Consider the following 15,162-nt stretch of genomic DNA (forward strand, 5'->3'; position numbering starts at 1 on the left):
TCTTTCTTTCTTTCTTTCTTTCTTTCTTTCTTTCTTTCTTTCTTTCTCTTCCTTCCTCCCTCCCTCTTTCTTCCTTCCTTCCTTCCTTCCTTCCCTTCTTTCTTTCTTTTCTTTCCTTCTTCCTTTTAAAATATGGAATGCTTCACGAATTTGTGTGTCATCCTTGCTCAGGGGGCTTGCTAATCTTCTCTGTATTGTTGCTTCTAGGTCTTTCTATTCTTGTTATGGTTATTGGCTCACCCTCCTGTCTCTCCTTCTTGTATGGGAATTCTTTGAGGTCAAGGGCTGTGTCTTGTTCAGCATTTTATTCTTCCTGGGACTTATCATACTGCCTTCCCCTTGGTAAGCACTTAATAGATGCTTGTCGGACTACATTTTCACCAGGAATTTTTTAAAAAACGTTTTAGACAAAGAACATTTCTCTGTGTAAATATATGACTAATGCACTGGAATATTTAATGCACTGGGATTGCCTAAGCACTCTGTGGTTACAGAGTCTTTTTCATCCCTCCCCCCACCCCCTGCAAAGTGGTTAGAACCTATAGGAGAAATCCTAATTATTTAAGCTCATACATGTCAAGGATAGTGGCCCAGGATGGTTAAACTATAGCTGTTTCACATTTTATCGGCACCACGCTCTAACCAACTGAGCTAACCAGCCAGCTCTGTTTCACATTTTAAAGCAGAGGTTCTGACAAAAATACCTCTATGGGTCAGGCAGGGAGTGTAAATGAGTGAGGGGGAGTGAACCGGTGGCCCAAGGGAGGGTGCTGAAGGCCGTGGAGAAGACAAGACGTGGTGGAGATGCTAGTGAGCTGGTGGCCCCCAGACCCCGCCAAATCTTCTGATTTTCCAGGAGAAGCTGGTTACAAAATTTCATCAGTTAATCTAAAATATATTTAAGACCCGCTGCAGGTCGGGGCGCCTGGGAGCCTCTGTTGGTTAAGCGTCTACCTTCGGCTCAGGTCATGATCTCGGGGTCCTAGGATCGAGCCCCTCCTCAGTGCGGAGTCTGCTTCTCCTTCTCCCCCCTCCCCCTGCTCATGCTCTCTCAAATAAATAAATAAAATAAAATAAAATAAAATAAAATAAAATAAAATAAAAAAGACCCGTTGCAGGCCAAACCAAACATGTCTGAGGCTATACTTGAACTATGAACCAGAATTGGCAAGCTCTAACTCGGCAGTTCTCAACAGGGGTATATTTTTGCCTCCCACGGGACGTTTAGTGACATCTGGAGACATTCTTGAGGCCACCAGCATCTGGTGGGTAAAGGCCACGGGTGCTGCTACACATCCCATGGTGCATGGGAGCCCACAGCAAAGACTGATCTGGCCCAGCAGGTCCGTAGTGTCCCGGCAGAGTCCGGTTCTGTGTGGTTCTTGGGGCTGGGCCGATGTACGTGGCCTCAAAGTAGGGAATGGCTTAAAGATGAAACCAGCTGGTGGCATCAAGCAGGGGTAGGAGTTGGGGCCAGTAGGTCCTTACAGAAAATGTACAATCCTGTGATTCGATTTCAAAAACAGATTTTGAGGGGCGCCTGGGTGGCTCAGTCGTTAAGCGTCTGCCTTCGGCTCAGGTCATGATCCCAGGGTCCTGGGATCGAGCCCCGCATTGGGCTCCCTGCTCTGCGGGAGGCCTACTTCTCCCTCTCCCACTCCCCCTGCTTGTGTTCCCTCTCTCGCTGTGTCTCTCTCTGTCAAATAAATAAATAAAATCTTTAAAAAAAAAAAAAAAGATTTTGACACTCACGTATTCTCAGCAAGGGCTCCAGGTCCAGGGTCTGTGAAATTCAGCCAATGAAGGTAGGTTCTTAACCCAGTGCTTGAATTTGAGCTCCCAAAGCCTCTATTTTCCCATCTGTAAAAGGGGGACATGCGTGGCCCTTTCACCAGGGTGCGGGGAGGATCGTGTCTCTTTGGGAGGAGAACTGACCCCTGCTTCCTTTCTGGAAAATTCTGGAAGGGAGCTGTGTGCTTGAGCTGCTGCACTGAGGACTGCTCCCTCTCCACCGTTCCTAGGAGGGGAGACCCTTCCAGCAGGAATTCCATCTGCTGTCTCTCCCCAGTTCCAATCTGCAGGATCAGCTGCCGCGGGTGGCCTCTGGGAAGGGCTTTGTCAGAGCTTCGCTCTCGAGGCTTCCGAAGCCCAGTTCATCACCTGGCCTCCCCACCGCAATTTCCTCTGAGGGGCCCCATCCCCACGAGGCGTTGGTGGACCCAGCCCGGCATGAGACCCTTCTCCTTCATCACCATTATTCCCAAGGGAGCCCCACTCTGACCTGCACCCCAGGGCCTTGAGAGCTGCCAAAAGGAGGTGGTGGGTAAGGTCAGCGGCTGTGCACGTGGAGAAAGGAAAACCAAGACGTGCCTCAAAGGCCTTGTGGCTGGAGCCTGGGAGCAGGCCTGGGGCACCAGCTTGAGGGCACAGCTCCCGAGGGCCATCTCTGGGTTGCCATCCTTGGCATGGCCTAGGCTCACATCCTCCGATTTCTGATGCTTTTTCTCTCTCCACTGCTCTCCCACTGAAGAAGGGGCTTGGACCGTTCCTGCAAATAGCCAAACCTGTAGAAGAAACATGGCCCCTGGGCTCCCCCGGGGAACGTGGTGTTACCTGGGCCCACCCCGTCCTCAGCTGCACTGTCCTCAGAGTCCATGGGAGCCGTCCAGGCCAGCCCCGGCCCCCCTGTCTGGTCTTCCCAGCCCCCACGGCCTGATCATTCATTTGTTCTCAGATGTCTCCTCTCCTCGGCTGCCTCTCTGGGCGTCCGAACAGTCCGAAGTATTCCTGGTCTCAAGGCCATCTGTCACCCTGACAGTCTGTCACCCTGAGCTATAAGGCCTGAGCAGGGCCTGCCCAGCCACCCAGAGGTCTCCTCCTGCTGGGAATGTTGTCAGGGGGGACGTGGCTGCCAACTAGCCCAGGCGAGGGGGACCTGGCCAGGCTGGCCAGGAGGTCCGGCCTTTGACAAGGCTCTCGATGACCAGCCTGGATGAAGAGGCACTGGCTTCCTGATGTTCCCCCCCACCCCAGAGAGCCCCAGGAAACATCCTCCATAATGGAGGCCTCAGGGCCGTCGGGGAGGAGGCTAAGGGGCACCTAGACCTGCCAGCCCAGGACCAAGTCAGGACATGGCGGGGCCAGGACTTATCCTCCTGCTGGGAATGGATATGCCACAGCACTGCCCTGCCGTGAGCCCTTCCAAGGTGTGGTGGCAGCAGCTAGTCCCAGTGCCCGCCTGAGCCCTCGGGGAGGCACAGGGTGGGCCCAGCAGCTGCCAGTGGCAGGCAGCCCCTGACAGCTCTTCTGGAGAGTTCACTGGCCTGCACCTCTAAGGAGCCCGCAGCTTCCTCGGAGGGAGGGTGAGAGAGAGCCTGACGCCTCGAGTCAGCCCCTGGCCAGTGGAGCAGGCTGAGTGGGGGGCCGCGAACATGTCCAGCAAACTCAGAGCCCGTGGGCTCCTGCAGACGTCTCCTGGTCCAGCCTGGCCAAACCCGGAGAGCCCTTCTGCTCAGCAGGGGACACCCTGGCAGGAGCCGACGCAGCCCACAGTGGCAACCAGTCCTGAAAGTTATAGGTCTCCCGAGCTTCAGAACCACGTGGAGGGGCTTCCGAGAGGCCCCCTTGCTGGGGTGAGTCCTGGGAGCGCCCCAGGGGATGCGAAGCACAAAGGAGTGGGGAGGACAGTATTCGGGCGTGCCTCCGGCTGGCTGGGACCGCCAGCGTCTGCGTGCTTGCCCACTCCCTGTGATGTGGGGAGGCATCGGGGGCGGAGAGGGGGAAAGCGTGCGTGCTCTGTAGCCAGGCTGCTGCGGTCTCTCCGCTCTTCGGCTGTGTGGCTTTGGGCAAGGCGCTAACCTCTCTGTGCCTCAGTTTCCTGATCAGGCAAATGGGGGTGAGAATAGTTGGGGCCGTTGAGGGGTAAGGGAGGAAACGTAAAGCCTTGAGCGCAGGGCCCTGCACTCAGCATGTGCTCAGGACGTGTAAGTCATTCTCGTGGTTCCCCTGGCAGCTATTCAGGCAAATCAGAACAGCCAAACTGCGGGGCTCCCAGGCCCAGGCAGAGGGGATGCTTGCTCGTTCCAGGAAAGCACAGAAGGCCTTCAGCCACAGCTCAGACATCTCTGGGGGCGCTGGGTGATGATAAGATCCTGCAGCGTGAGATGCCCTCCCCTGGGCTTCCGGGGCCACAACCCTAGGTCTCTCAAGGACCCCATGAGAGGAGAATGGGGAGCGTTGCTGCTTTGTTTTCATGACTCACTACTCTTTGCCTCTGGTTCCCATGGCAGCAGCTGGTACCCCGCTGGCCTGGGCAGCTCCGGTGACCCCCACTGACCTCCGGGGACACCAGTGCTCCCAGAAGCCCAGCTGTGGCCTGAGTGGGAGCAGCACTGGGTGCTTCCCTGGAAGGGGGGCACCCCCGCCCCCTCTGGGCCGGCCCATCGCTGGAAGTGGGATTTGAATCGCAGCCAAGGAGAGGAGGCCGTGGGCAACGCCCGGAACGCGAAACAAATAAATAAATAAATAATCAGGGTTGTCTTGGCTGATAAACGGTCTCTACCTCTAGGACGACTTCTCCCCGCTGCCTGCCCCCCCTCCTTCCTCCTTCTCCGGGCAGATCCATCCCAGGCAAAAGCTTAATAGCCCCATTTAAGGCTTTTCCTTTTCACCACGGAATTGAGCTGCTCCTGCCATTACGAGGTTTTCAGCTTCTCTCTGAAATCAAATTACTGACTCCATTTAATTTTTTAAAAGCTCGGATGATTTCCCTTCTTGAATCGGAGCCGTGACTCCAAGGCCAACCCCCCCGCCCCCCGCCCGCCCTGCCAGGCGGTTCCCCTGCGGGCAGCCGCTGCCCAGGGACGGCGGCCCCCATGCCAAGGCAAGCCTGACACCTACAGGGGAAGCCAGCAGGAGGAGGCCCGAGGCCGTGGCGGCTGCCCAGGGCACCTGGCTGGGTGGCCCAGCCTGGGGGAAGAAAGAAGGACTGACCTCCCCTAGGCTGGGATCACCTCACAGGAGCCCATGGTTTCCGGGCTAGAAGATCATGTTCCTAGGCCGGTGGGGAAGGGGGCTAGAGCCCAGGGCTGATGTTGTGGGCTCACTGCTGCCTGGTTCTCCAGACCCCCAGTTGCCTTCTCAGAGTGCATATCACGGCCCCCGTCACTTGACAAATGTTTATGGAGTGCGTTCTCTGTGCCAGATGCTGTTGCGGCTCTGGGGAAGGGAACCGTAAATTGGACAGAGAAAGTCCCTCGTGTGAGAGGGAAAGTTCTAGTGGGCACACGTGTGTGTGAATGTGTGGGTGTGTGTGACGGGGGGTTGGAGATGGACAATAAAGCCACACGTGGACAACTTCAGATGGTTCCAAGTGCTCTGAAGAGACCCAAACACGCAACCTGGCTGGGGCGTAGGTTGGGGTGGGATGGTCACGGCAATCCCTCTGAAGGGGAAACCAGGAAAGAGTGGGGGGTGGGGTGGGGTGGTGGTGGAGAGGGGCATCCAGACAGAGGGACAGCAAGTGCAAGGGATCTGAGGAGGTTTGGAGGGACAGAAAGAAGGCAATGGAAGCTGGTGGAATGAACAGGAGGGAGCGGGCACGTGGGAGCCCAGATTTTATTCTGGCTCCAAAAAGCTTGCTGGAAAGTGGACATCAGAGGGCAGGAACAGCTGAAAGGGGATGGGGGAGGGAGGCCCTGGCTGAGAGAGGCCAACCCACCCCCCAGGAAGATGACTTAAAGGGCTCCTCTCGAGGTGCCACTCCCACCCTCTGTCCAGATGACTCAGTGAAGGTGGCCGCAGGTGATGTGTGAGACATGTCACCACGCTGGCCTGTAGTCTCAGTCTCTCTGTTCCCCGCCCCGCCCCTGCCCCATCTCCCTCCTCCCCTTCTCCATCTTTGCCGAACCACCCAGCTTTGGGACCTCGAGGACCAGGCCACCCCTACCCGCCCCGCCATGCAGCCAAGAGAGTCCTTTAAAGCAGGGCTGACCCTTTACCAAGTCCTCCGCATGTTTAACCACCCTGCGCCCTTGGAGACGAGACAAAGGGAAGGGAGTTAATGAAATCTCCAGCCTTTACCTGGCGTAAATGGCTCTTCCCCCAGCAGGCAGCGAGCGGCAAGGCTACGCGGATCTGGGCACTTGGCCCAGCTCAGCGGACGGCCCAGCTGCAACCAACCACTTTACTCCTCTTCTCTCCCCTTGCTCCACTCCACACTGACTCAAACCCGGGACAAGCTGCGTTTCATGAGAAAGTGCTCAGGCTTCTGGGGAGTCTCGTTTTCCCTCAATACAGGACAGCCCCAGATCCATGAGTGACCAGGGCTCTGGGTCTCCCAGGGCCTGGGTCGCACCTGTGCCCAATCCCGGGGCGGTGTGGGCACGGGCACAAGTGTTCTCCCTGCTTGGGGGGCCTCCACTCGTCCTGTTGAGACTTTCCAGGTCTGGCTATCATTTCTTTACGGCTGATGTGTCTCTGATCAGTGAGATCCTGGCAAGGAGTGGCTCTTCCCCTCCAGGTCAGCATCCTGCGGGGCAGGATCTCAGACAATCTGGGATTTGGGGTGGTTAGACATTGCGTGACTCCCTCCCCCCCAGTAGCTTGGATCCCCATCTTTTTCACCCCATCAGGGTCTGTGATGCATTTACTATCCTGTTTTGTTACACGGAGCAGCCATGGGCCAGTTTCCCTTTTGGGTTTTCCTCCCTGACCAACAAAGCCAATTTTCATGCCTTGTGACATCCAGGCTCATTGTTGTTCCCTCATCGAAGGTCTTGAATACCCAGATTTTAGACGCTCCCACGGCAGACTTGTATGACAACGTGCTCTTCCAGCTTTAGCGGCAAGTCTCCGCTGGGTATTTGAATATTACTTACACTGGAATTGGAGTCATCAACCTCGTAATCCTCCAAATTACTGCATAGCCAGTAAGGGCTTTTTCTGGGTGTCCTGTCCAAGCCGTGTGACCTTGAGCAAGTCAGTTCAATCTCTCTGGGCTTCTGTTTCAGGAACAGGCTGAAACAGGGAACAGGAGTGGATGGCCAGGCAACTTCCACTCCTGGGGAGACAAGTCAAGAGTCTCCCGTGTAGGTCTGCAGGCACCCCGCACCCCCGAGAGTCCATCTTCAGAGACTCCAGCTCAGCCTAGCCCCGGGCCACCGCCTGACCTCTCTGCTGCTCACAGGTCTTGTCTCTGGCAGTGGGGGCCGCCAGAGACACAGGCCAAGCCAGTGGGGGGACAAGATGGGATGATATGGACAGATTCTCACTACCCTGTAGCTGGCCAGAGCTCACCCTTATCTTGCCCCAAAGGTGACCCCCCGCCGGCTTCTCATTCCTCTCCCAAGGTCCAGGCTGAGGTGCCCTACATCCCAGATCTCAAAGCCCTCAAAACAATGGTTCTCAAAGTGGGGTCCCCAGACCAGCAGCATCAGCATCACCTAAGAAATCGGTTAAAAAAAAAAAAGCAAATTCTTGGTCTCCATCCCAGACCGACAGATCCCAAAACACAGAGGATGGAGACCGGTAATCTGTGTTTTAACAAGCCCTCCAGGTGAATCTGATGCACACAGAAGCTGAGGACCACTCACTGCTTGGGAAAATCTGTGTCAGCTCCCCCTGCCCCCACCCCAAGTCAGAGAATTCCTCTGCCTCCATAATAATAGCAGTACTTGACATTTCTACAGCTTCTAGGTGCTCAGTGCATCTAGCTCCATCTTTCTGGGGAAGAGAGGAACTGCTCTTCCTATTTTATGGATGAGGAAACTGAGGCTCAGGACTTTACCAAAGTTCACACAGCTAATACGTGGCAGAACCAGGACTCAAACACTGGCCTCTTCACTCCAAGGCAAGGGCTCTCTGCTGGACACCTTGGGTTTCCAGGGCTCCTCAGACCAAAGGAATAAGCTCAAGTCCATCAGCTAGAGAGGAAATTCCCCCTTCCAGCCCCATCTCCCCAATTTCCAGTTGCAATCCCAGGAGAGAGCATCCGGGAAACATAAATTTTGCCTGGCGGCTGAGAGCTCTGAAAGGAGTCACACGTCAGGGAGATGGGACTTTATTTCTCAATGAAATAGCCTTTTTATGGTTGGAATAAAAGTGCCAGCGGGAGCCTAATGCCAGGAAGTAGCAGGCACATTTGATAAACTCCTTCAGCCAGGGGTGGGGCAGCCGGGGAGGGGGCGGCTGGAGAACGGTCCCCACGTTTCGTTTCCAGATGCGTGGTTCGCTTCAGGTTAGAGCCTGGAAGATCCGGGGTCCTTCTCGTGACCCCGCAGCTGGAGAAGGGTCGGCCCTGGACCACGCGAGTTCCTTCGCTCCGCAGCCGGGTCCTGGGAACGGGGCTGCAGTGTGGAGAGCGGGCGGCAGGGGGCAGCATAACCCACCGTTCCAGCTAGGGCGGGGGCGGGGGCCGGGCGGGGGGCGCTGCGGGCGCCGCGGGCAGGGGGTCTACGAGGCTCAGGGGGTCAGCTGTAACCCACAACCTGGGACTTCTCCCTCCTCCCTTCAGCCCTTCCCACCCCCAACCCCTTCGCAGCCAGGACTGTTTGTCGTCCTTATTCTTGCTGCAGCCTCTGCTAATCCAAATCATCATGGGGTGGGGGTCATGGGGTGGGGTCTTCTCCATCCCCTTGCCTACCCTCTGGCCAGTTTCTCCAAACTTCTCCGGGCTTGACTTTGGACCCGATTAACCCTTTAGCTTCCTTCTGAGGGGTCCCTTGAGGGGGCTCAGAATGCATGTGTGCGTGTGTGTGTGTGTGTGTGTGTGTGTGTGTGTCTGGTGGGTGAGGGACCACAGCCTTCATGGTCACCGGGGGCAGGAGAAAACCCTGAAGGACAAAGAGAAGTGAGGAAACCTCTTCCTTTGAGCATGTGTGTGATTGGCAGGTTTACGGCCTCGGGAAGGTGCGTGGTATTCTGCACAATCAAGTCATTTTTAAAAATAATCTTCCTGCTTAAGTCGTACACGCTGCTAATTGCATTTTAATAAGTCTCTTAAAATCTTGCCATATTTTTTAATATCCTAATATTAGGTAAGTGATTGCGGGGGACACTGGAGGGCACAGGGAGTTTATATAATGGAGGAGGGTGGTAATGAAGATGGGGGTGGTGGTGGCCACCAAGTGGCCTGTGGTGTGTGTCTGTGTGTGTATGGGTGTGTGTGTGTGTGTGTGATAAGGGGTGAGTGTTTGTCCATAAGGGAGTATATATGATGGGTATGTGAGTGTGCGTGGCCATAGCCTAAGCTTTCCCTCTGACCTAGCCCACCCTACCTTCTTTTTCCCAGGATGAGGGTCCTGAGCCCAGACAGGAGATGGGACTTGGCCAAGGCCATGTAGCAAGAGGGAGACCGATGAGGGGGGGATCTCCAGCCTCAGGCTTGTGAGAGCAGAGTGAGAACCACCTTGTGCCGTCCTGATCACAGCATCCTTGCACACACATTGCTTGCTCTACTTTTCCCCTGCTTGGTGACGTGGGGAGGGAAAAGGTGCAGAGTTCCCAAGGGTAGCTCCTTGGGTGTCCCCTGGAGAATAAGGGCAGAGCTGAGACTTGAATTGGAGTCACAGCCCCGGTGCCTGGGGGAGGCTCTTAACCAGGACTGACCGGGAGTCTGAGCTGGGGTCCAAGGGTCCAGGGCCAGGGACACGGTGTTGGGAGCAGCAGGGGAGACTGGCAGAGGCAGGGAAGTAGGACGGTAGGTGACTGTGGTCTGTTCGACTCCCGACCCCTCTGTAACTGTAGGGCGGGGTCCCAAGGCCAAGGGCAACAGGGCACCTTCTTCTCAGAGCTCCCCGAGGGGTCAGAAGTCTGGGGAGGGCGCTGCGAGGTTGTCAGGCCTTGGAGCTTGTGAGCGCTGGACTTCTGGAGGCCCCCCAAGACCCCACTGGTCCTGGCCTTCCTCCTCCTCCTCCTTTCTACACGCCCCTGGCCGGGTGGGAGGCACATGTTGAGCGAACTTCTGAACAGGAAGTCAGCATCCAGGTCGTCCCAAGTCCCTTTTCATGTGGTTTCTTTAATCCCCCGGGCTGGGTTTCAGAAGGGTTTTACAGTTTCAGTTTTACAAAGCTACGCTCCCTTTAATGTTGGCGTTTTTCAGGAGGTGGGGGGAGAGCAGCTTCAGTCAAAACATGTGTGTTTTACATCAGCCAGCTGCGGACTGCACGGCCCGGGGAGGGGAGGCGGCAATGTGGCCTCCAGGCTCCGCGGCACCGAGAGGGTGCACATGGCTGGCCGCTGGGGCCAGCCCTTGAGCCAGCTCACCTCTGCCCCTCTGCGCCTCCTCCCTGCCCCCTTCCCTCTCTCTCTCACACCCAGGCCTTCATGGGGTGCCCCACAGCCCGCTTCCAGCCTCCTAACCGCTTGGGGTCCCCTCTGGTCGACACTGGTCATCCAGCCGCTCGGGCCTCCCAGAAGTGGGCATGCCCATATGCTGTGCCCCCCCCCACCCGTGTTTTCACTTAGTGCTGTCCCTTAAGTCAGCGCTCTCTTTATCACACACAGATACTGCCTAAGCAAAAGTATCCATGAAATGGTGACTTTCACGTGCTGGTTGTATCTATCTGGTCTAACACACAATCAACGTATCTACCCCCACTGAAATAAAAAGAGGGGGCGATGAGCCACCTAAAGTCATCCTGCCCGTTGTGCATGCTTCCTGAAGTCCTGTGTTCTCTGAGCCCCTTCCCTGGGAGAGAAGAGGAAGGTCTGGAGGTGAGGCGCCCCGCCCCAGGTCCCAGGGTTTGGTGTCTCCAAGGCCAGACTCCTTCCCACTCCATCGCATCTGTCCTTAGGGTAGGCTTCTTGGCTTCTGAGTTTCAGGCTTTGGAGGAGCTGCCTGGGGCCACCCCGAGCTCCCCATGAAGAGGGCTGAGTTCCCTGGCAGTGTGGCTGAATGGAACGAACACAGACTTTGAAATCAGTCAGACGTGGGTCCGACTCCTGGCTGCCCTCCCTCCTCCCAAGTGTGCGACTGTGGGCGACCGTCTCCACCGCTGCCAGCCTCCATTTCCCCATCTGTAAAATGGGGACAACTATATCCTGCCTGGAAACAGTGATGCGAGGGTCAGAGACACGTCTGGGAAGGGTCTGCATCAGCCCCCCCCCCCAAACCCAGTGGTCATCATGAGCGCTCTGGACCTGGTTCTTTCCCACTTTGCTCCTTTCTCCAGCCCTGGCTCTACCACCTCTCCTCCCTGACTCATGAGAAGCAGCAACATGTCAGCAAAGAGAGGATCAGGAGAGAGGGGCCTGCCCTGGAGGGGCTCACTGATCCTCCGATGCGTGTGCAAGGATGCTGGGTCAGCGATGGTGACCCCAGCACCCTCTGCCAGGAGCAGGAGGAGGACAAAGGTGGTTCTTCCTCAGGGGTGGGCTGGCTGGGCGACGCCAGGGGCTGTTTGGACAGGGGTCAGGACCCAGGACACCTGGACCATGCTGCCTGGGACCATACGGGGTCTGGGATTGCAGAAGCCACCCCCTGGTACAGCAGACGCCCCAACCCCTAATGGCAGCTTTGTTGCTGCCCTATTGCTTTAGGACGGTTCTGGAGGCTCTGCTGGCCTGGGACAGGGGAGGGGCCTGCCGCGGCCCATATGTGGCTTTGCCTCCGTGGTGGCCGGGAGGTCCTCTGAGCATCTCTCTGGTCTGAGCTGCCATTTGGGGGCCACAGCGGTCACTGGTGAAGGTCAGTGGTCCTGCCTCCCCCCAGGCCAGAGGTTGCCCCCAGGGGACCTAGGAGAGAGGAGGAAGCAGAGCTCAGGCCAGAGCTTGAGGGATTAGCCCTGGGGTGGGCACTGTTCTAGCAGCTGGTTCTCTTCCCTCGGTGCCTGGGAGTGGTTAAGAGACCCTGCAGAACTTGGAGGTGTTGATGATGATGATGATGTTGATGATGATGATGCAGGGTGACATGTACTCAGCAATTTCTATGAGCCAGACACCATACTAAGCACTTTGCACGCGCCATTTCATTCCATCTGCTCGGCGGTACGTGCCAGCTGGGCGCCTAGAACAGTGCCTAGCCACAGTCGGCCGTCAGTAAATAGTTGTTGAATTAAAGGGGCTTACGAGGTCAAGCAGTTCACCCTACTCTCTTTTCCTGTGTTGATTCATAAGAACTGGCCGCTCATGGTGGACACTTGGGCCCTGGCAGAAGAGAGATTTGGGGTGGCAGGTGCCCCCAAGTTCTGCACATCACACCTGGTTCCTCTTCTCCAGGGAGGCTGTGGCAGGACAGATCCCCCAGGATGGAGGGTGTTCCCTCTGCTTCTCCCCCAAGCCACCAGGGGAGAAAGGCCCTTGGCCTGGGGCCTCTTCTGCTCCCCCTGGGGCAGCGCAGAACTGGGCCAGGCCCGGCTGCAGCTGCGCGGGGCCCAGGGAGGAGGGAATCAAAGGCAGCCATGTGGGCCCCACTTTCATCTCTGGCTTCAAAGAGGTGCAAACAAACTCTGTCCCTGTGCCAGGCGGCAGCAGCTCCCTCCTCGAGGCCCCAGCCTGTGCTCTCCCTCCCTCCTGCTCCTTCCTGGAAAGTCAGCAGTGCCTCAGTCCCAGGGGCACCCCACAGGGGCCCCGACTCGTGGCCACGCGGGAGGAAAGGGGCCGCTCTGCTGAGCTGGGGGAGGAAGGGGGTTGGGGGCCTCACATTAATACTTGTCCCCACCGTGGGCCTGGCTGGGAGCTGGTGGCTCGCACACCCTTTCGCCATCTGATCTCTCTAGAACCTTTCCATCGAGAGCCATGCGGTCCAGCATGACGGCCCCATGTGGCTACGGAGCACCAGATCATGTGGCCAGTCTGGAAGGAGATGTCTGGGAAGGGTAAAATACACACCTTGGACCCAATATGAGCAAAAGCGTATAACGTGTCTCGTTTATCAATTTTACATTGGCTCCGTGCTGAAATGATAATATTTTGGAGGACTGGGTTCACAAGGTATGTTTTTAGTTCTTTTTTTTTTCTTAAGTAGGCTCCACACCCAGCGCGGAGCCCAGTGCGGGGCTTGAACTCATGACCTTGAGATCGAGACTTGAGCTGAGATCAAGAGTCAGACGCTTAACTAACTGAGCCACCCAGGCATCCCTTTTTCATTCTTTTATTATTATTTTTTAACAAGGTATGTTTTTAAAATTAAGTTCACCTGTTACTTTTTATTCCTTCAAGTATGACTACTAGGAGATTTGAAAGTACCTATGTGGCCCACTTTCTTCAATGTCAACCTCTCAGCTGCAGACAAGATTCTCATCTTGCAGATGAGGGGCCTGAGGCTCAGAGGGGTTTTGGCACAGGACTCCGAGGTGCTACTCAGTAAAAACCGGTGGAATGAATGAGTCGATGGATGAATGGCTAATGCTGGCTGCAGGGGAGACACAGATGAACCCTGGCCCCATTCCTTGCCCTCGAGGAGCTTCTAGTCCAGAGTCTAGTCTAGTTGGGGGCGGGTGGAATTAGAGACCCCAGCTCTGTGGAAGGGGGGTGCCTGGACCTCTGAACAGCAGGGAGATTAAGAGGCTCCTGGGCTCAGATCCGGGCTTCATTGCTTACCAGCGTGTGACCTTGGGTCAGTTATTTGACCTCTTCAGGCCTCAGCTTTCTCATCTGTAAAATGGGGCTGCTGATGATAAAATGGCATCGGCAATTAGCGACGACGCAGGACAAATGCTGTAGAGTATCAGCAGGACACAGTCCTGCGCTGGAGAGAGCCACACTCCCAGCTGACACTCTCCCTCCAAGTCACTTCTCTGGGTCCCCCTGGTGCCAGGAGTGCCTGCTCTCTGAGATAAGCCTCTCCCATCCCCCCCACCCTCACCCTGCTTCCAGTCCCCTCATCCCTTTGTTCCTTGACAACCCCCCCCAAGCTGTGTCCTGAGGTCCAGTGGCCCCTAGAAGTGACTTTAGGACTTTCTTTTTTGGAGAGAACTGAACTCCAGTAAACACACCTCCTTATGCTCACTCTTACCAAAGACCTCCCAGGGAGGGCTGGGTGGGGTTTGGGGGAGCCCAGCATGCTGCCTGACACAGGAGGCCCCTCCCTAGGAGGTGAGGGGGACCTGGCAGAGAGGATAGTGGGGTTCCTAGAGGTCTGGGCTGGACCTGGAAAGATGTGGGTGGGTGCATGCTCCCAGAACCCAGGACACCCCAGACTGGGGGGACAGAGTAGCGAATGGCCAGGAGGCACATTTGGGGGAGGGAGATGACCCATCTCATTCATGGTAGGGTTCAAGGGGAGACGCAGGAGACTGTCGGGGACTCCACTGTGCAGGACTTGCTGAATGCTGAGGGAAGGGGAGCAGGAGGGGCCCAGAGACAGTAGCAGGAAGTGGCGCGATTGGAACCACACAGGCCAATGTGGACCAGATGTGATTGGGGTCGGGGACTCATGCAGGAGGGCGGGGTAGGAGAAGGGGCCAGGCGGGCTGCTCCCACCACCCCCACCCAACCCCCTCCAGGCCAGTGGGGTTCTGCAGCTGCCAGTCACGGAAAGGTAATGAGACCCACACCCGGGAGGTGATTTGCATAACTGCTCCCATAGTGCCCTGCAGCCAGTCTCTGGGGAGGGGGCTGGACAGAAACCTCGTGGGTGGTGGTGGTCTGGCTCTCAGCCCCCAGCCAGGCCCAGCCCTCCCCTCACTCAGCCTGCAGCCCGGGGATGCTTGAGGGTCCAGTCTCTGGGCTCTAGAGGATGCTTCCTTCTCCCACAACTACTCTTTGGTCTCATTACTCATACTCTAAACTCCTGCTCCAGCCACTTCTTCCAGGAAGCCCTCCCTCATTCTCTGGTTAGACGAAGCACCTTCTCTGAGTTCCCAGAGCCCCCACTGTTTATTCTGATGGGGGATTATAACTGTCTCTTCTAATGAGCTACTTAGACCACCACCCCGCCTATTGCCCCCTGCACTCGGCACTGGGAGTAATGGGGAAACCTCCTTGCCCACATCTTCCAATACCCTTAGGCCTCTCCAGACTCCAACGTCTCCCCCATACCACCCCACCCAACCCTCTCTACTCCTAGGGCCACATGGAGATGATAGATAGATAGATAGATAGATAGATAGATAGATAGATGGCTTCATACATGTAGCATGTGTCCAAATTTCCTTCTAAATCTTTTTAAAAGGCATCCATACACATAAATGTACACACATTTACAGGTGTGGTTTATCCAAA

General features: G+C 56.3%; 1 protein-coding gene and 1 non-coding gene across 2 annotated transcripts in view; one reads left to right on the forward strand and one right to left on the reverse strand.

Moving 5' to 3' along the window:
• Positions 1–6,842, forward strand: part of CUNH1orf127 (chromosome unknown C1orf127 homolog) — a 19,629-nt gene extending 12,787 nt beyond the window's left edge. The window contains 6 exon segments of the mRNA XM_032415184.1: positions 1,983–2,056; positions 3,034–3,106; positions 3,109–3,191; positions 3,226–3,391; positions 3,394–3,632; positions 6,774–6,842. Of these exon segments, the coding sequence (XP_032271075.1) occupies positions 1,983–2,056; positions 3,034–3,106; positions 3,109–3,191; positions 3,226–3,391; positions 3,394–3,632; positions 6,774–6,842 (704 nt within the window).
• LOC116626865 lies at positions 127–231 on the reverse strand. Its single transcript, XR_004298363.1, has one exon. It is a non-coding gene; the product is annotated as a U6 spliceosomal RNA (small nuclear RNA).
• Positions 6,843–15,162: the final 8,320 nt, after the last annotated feature.

The sequence above is a fragment of the Phoca vitulina genome, unplaced genomic scaffold (assembly GCF_004348235.1).
Source record: "Phoca vitulina isolate PV1807 unplaced genomic scaffold, GSC_HSeal_1.0 scaffold2, whole genome shotgun sequence".
Taxonomy (NCBI): domain Eukaryota; kingdom Metazoa; phylum Chordata; class Mammalia; order Carnivora; family Phocidae; genus Phoca; species Phoca vitulina.